Genomic DNA, 3,083 nt, shown 5'->3' with positions numbered 1-3,083 from the left:
TCCGCTCCAAACACAGTTTGAATTATTCTGAATTCAAACGCCGTATGACAAATTTAAACGCTATCGTATTTTATCACGGGAGTGGAAGTTTTGAAGAATACTGAACACTAGTTTTCACACATGAATACACTAATTTATTCGTATAGTAGTACAAAATTCGAGACTAAAACTTAGAATTAGAATTTAGATTTAGACTTAGAATTTAGAGTTAGAATATTATACTTAGAGTTAGAATTTTAGAATTAGAGTTAGGATTTAGAATTTGGACTTAGAGTTAGAATTTAGGAGTGCGACTATACTGTTCGGTGTCGCGCAGAGAACTGCCGAAATTCGGGACTGCTCTGAGGTCCTTCGTTTCGGCGGCTCGGGCCTGCGGCGGCCTGGAGAGGGAGAACTCTCCGGAGTAGGGGCTCTCACCGTGGTGGGAGATCCTTAGGCGCTACGAAGCGCCACGCTTAGTTTCTAGGCGGAGTTAAGCGTCATGGCCGGCTTTGGCGCGCTTTTCAAATAGCGTTTAAGGAACTTGGAGTAAACGAAAAAATTTATACGGCCGGACGTGACACCTCCCCCCTTAAAATAAAAATGTTGGAATTTAATGTTCCAACATTTTGGACTTAGTTTTCTATGCGCTACGATTAGGTTCTTAACTTAACATTGATTATGTAAATATTTATTTAGTTCGCCGTACTCTTTCATTGGGGGAACACTCGTAGGGTGAGTTTTTGCACACACTTTGCCACTGTCTGATTCGTTAATCGAAGGGGTTTGTTGTGTGGGCAGGGTTAAGGGTGTTTCTTCTTTGTTCGTTGGAGGGGGTTTCAGGTGTAGCAGTTCTCGTCCGTTGTCCTGTTCTCCGTCCGCTGATCTACCAAGGTGTAGGAGGACGTTGGTCACCGAGGTCCAAATGGCTCCGAGTAGATGTAGACTCCATCCGTACACCGAGTGGAGTGCGTACCCATGGATCAAGGTGTCGATTATTAATTTTATCAACCGTACGGTAACGAAGATGCCAAGTACTCCGGCGCTGGCGGATCCGAAGCTTATAAATCCCTTCCATAGCCTGGCTCCGGTATTTTCCGCTATTCGGTCGAGAGATTTCTCGTCTAATAAATTCAGCAAGGAGAAACTGCCTGTAGGAATTTCCTGTCCCATTGCTCCCCTGGCGATTGTGTGGAGCATGGAGGGTTTTTCCACGGGGAACATGATATGGTCGCGAAGACGATCAAGATCTTCGTTCGTATAGATACCACTGGAAGCGAGTGAATCCGGGCTTACGTACTTCCATGAGGGTTTGGTTAGAGGCCTGATAGTAGGCGGTGTCACCGATTCCACGGGTTTCGGTGTTAGTCTATACCAGGTGTTGTGTATTTGGTATAGAGTTGGTAATAGTTCATTGCAATCCCTCGATGTTCCGGCTTTAGTAAGTATCTTCGATCTTGGTAAGAGGAAGAGTGACTTATTTTGATGAGTGACGGGGAGTTCGTTGTAGCACTCCTCGGTAGGTCGTAGGCGGCATTTGACAGGTATACATTTGATGAGGTGTATAACTTCACCTGCAGTTATGGCGGTATAACCTGGAGACTTCATTATTCGATGCGCCATTTCGTCAGGTGCTATGCTTGCTAGAGAAAGTGCGTTGAGGAGGATCTGCCTTTCCAGTGCACATTTTTGCTCCATAATATCCTTGTATAGTTGGGTCAGCTGGGTTTTCAGGTGTTTCTCGACGTATATAAATTTTGAATTCACATATGTGAAGATGTCGAGGTTGTCGATTCTGACCTTGGAACGGCTTTTGAATGTCCGTTCGGGCCTCGTTTCGAGGATACACAGCTTGGGATGTTCCGTTCGCCAAAGGTTGTATCCGCATACGTTGGTCTCGGTTGTCCTTGCTAATGCGAAGGTTGTGTCACGCGCCGTGACTGTATAAATCGTTGGCGCTTCCTCTTGGGGAGTGCTGGGCGACAATCGATATGCTATTCCTTCGTAGAGAACATCGTATCGTCCAAAGTGACAGTTGTCAATTGGCAGGATTGTCCAGAAGGTGGAGGCGCCGTCGGCATCAATGCATTCGCCTGTCGTTACGGGACAGCGAGTGCCGGATGGAAGTATCACTTCATTGTTATTGTATCCAACGGGCAGCTCCAATTGTCGTATCGTGATTCGTACTGAGGCTTGCACGATCACGTCGTCCCATGAGCCGTATGCGTCGCTGAACTGGGTGCCGCTGCATTTTCCGTCTGTCTTAACTGATCCTGCGAGTGTCATTGCTCTTAGGTTTGTTGCATTTGGCTTAATCCCAGTAATGTGCTGGTTAACTCCTAGGGATATGGTCCCTGTTTCGTGCAATTTTCGGCATGTATCTGCCGATATTTCGTGGATATACTCCTGTCTTCCGTTCTGCACCGCTGCTATATGAGAGTGCATTCCGCAGTAAAATATAGTCCGGTCTATTTCGATTTTGCATTGGTAGGCAGGAGTATGCACGAATTCACTGAGTTGGAGTAGTTGTATATAGACTTCCTCCTTCTTAGGTTCGATGCTGTTGGTTTTACACTCTTCGATATCTAAGAGGGAGAGTGTTGTGATGGTGTGGGTGAAACGTCTGGAGGCCACCCGCGGCCCAAGAGACGCCGTAAGGCAAGTCCAAAGGCGGGTGGCTAACAGAATATGCCGGGGCTACCGGACAGTGAGCTGGGTGGCAGTGGGGGTACTCTCCGGAGTGCCCCCAGTGGAGATGCTCGCCCGCATGTACGCGGACGTATATACGCGTACGCGTGAATATCAGCGGGCGGGCATCATAATAACGGACGGAGTCCGGCGTACGGTGAGGGTCCACTCCCGACGGGCGCTGATCCAGAGATGGAAGGACAGCCTCGAAGATCCGAGGCTGCCACGACAGCGCACCGTCGGGGCTATACGACCCTGTCTAGAGAATTGGCTAGACAGAGTCAAAGAAGGGGTGTCTTTTCACACAACGCAGCTGCTCACCGGACATGGTTGTTTCGGTGAGTACCTGCACAGGATTGGAAAAGAGCGCACAACGCGATGCTGTCACTGTGGCCACGAGCGAGACACCGCCCAGC

The 3,083-nt window shown here is 48.4% G+C and overlaps 1 protein-coding gene across 1 annotated transcript; it reads right to left on the bottom strand.

Moving 5' to 3' along the window:
* Window positions 1–648: 648 nt before the first annotated feature.
* On the bottom strand, window positions 649–2,563 carry LOC146724318 (uncharacterized). The gene has a single exon (XM_085480028.1). The coding sequence runs from the start codon at window positions 2,422–2,424 to the stop codon at window positions 649–651; it is 1,776 nt and encodes a 591-aa protein (XP_085336154.1). The 5' UTR covers window positions 2,425–2,563.
* Between the last annotated feature and the right edge of the window lie 520 nt (window positions 2,564–3,083).

The sequence above is a fragment of the Nylanderia fulva genome, unplaced genomic scaffold (assembly GCF_048542155.1).
Source record: "Nylanderia fulva isolate GAGA-0341 unplaced genomic scaffold, ASM4854215v1 Scaffold1382, whole genome shotgun sequence".
Lineage (NCBI taxonomy): Eukaryota > Metazoa > Arthropoda > Insecta > Hymenoptera > Formicidae > Nylanderia > Nylanderia fulva.
Note: the sequence above shows the minus strand (reverse complement) of the source record. Positions and strands in the feature narration are given on the sequence as shown.

Bases quoted from the DNA above. Each gene is read 5' to 3' on its own strand.
- LOC146724318 (XM_085480028.1), bottom strand. From the start codon at position 2,424: ATGCACTCTCATATAGCAGCGGTGCAGAACGGAAGACAGGAGTATATC.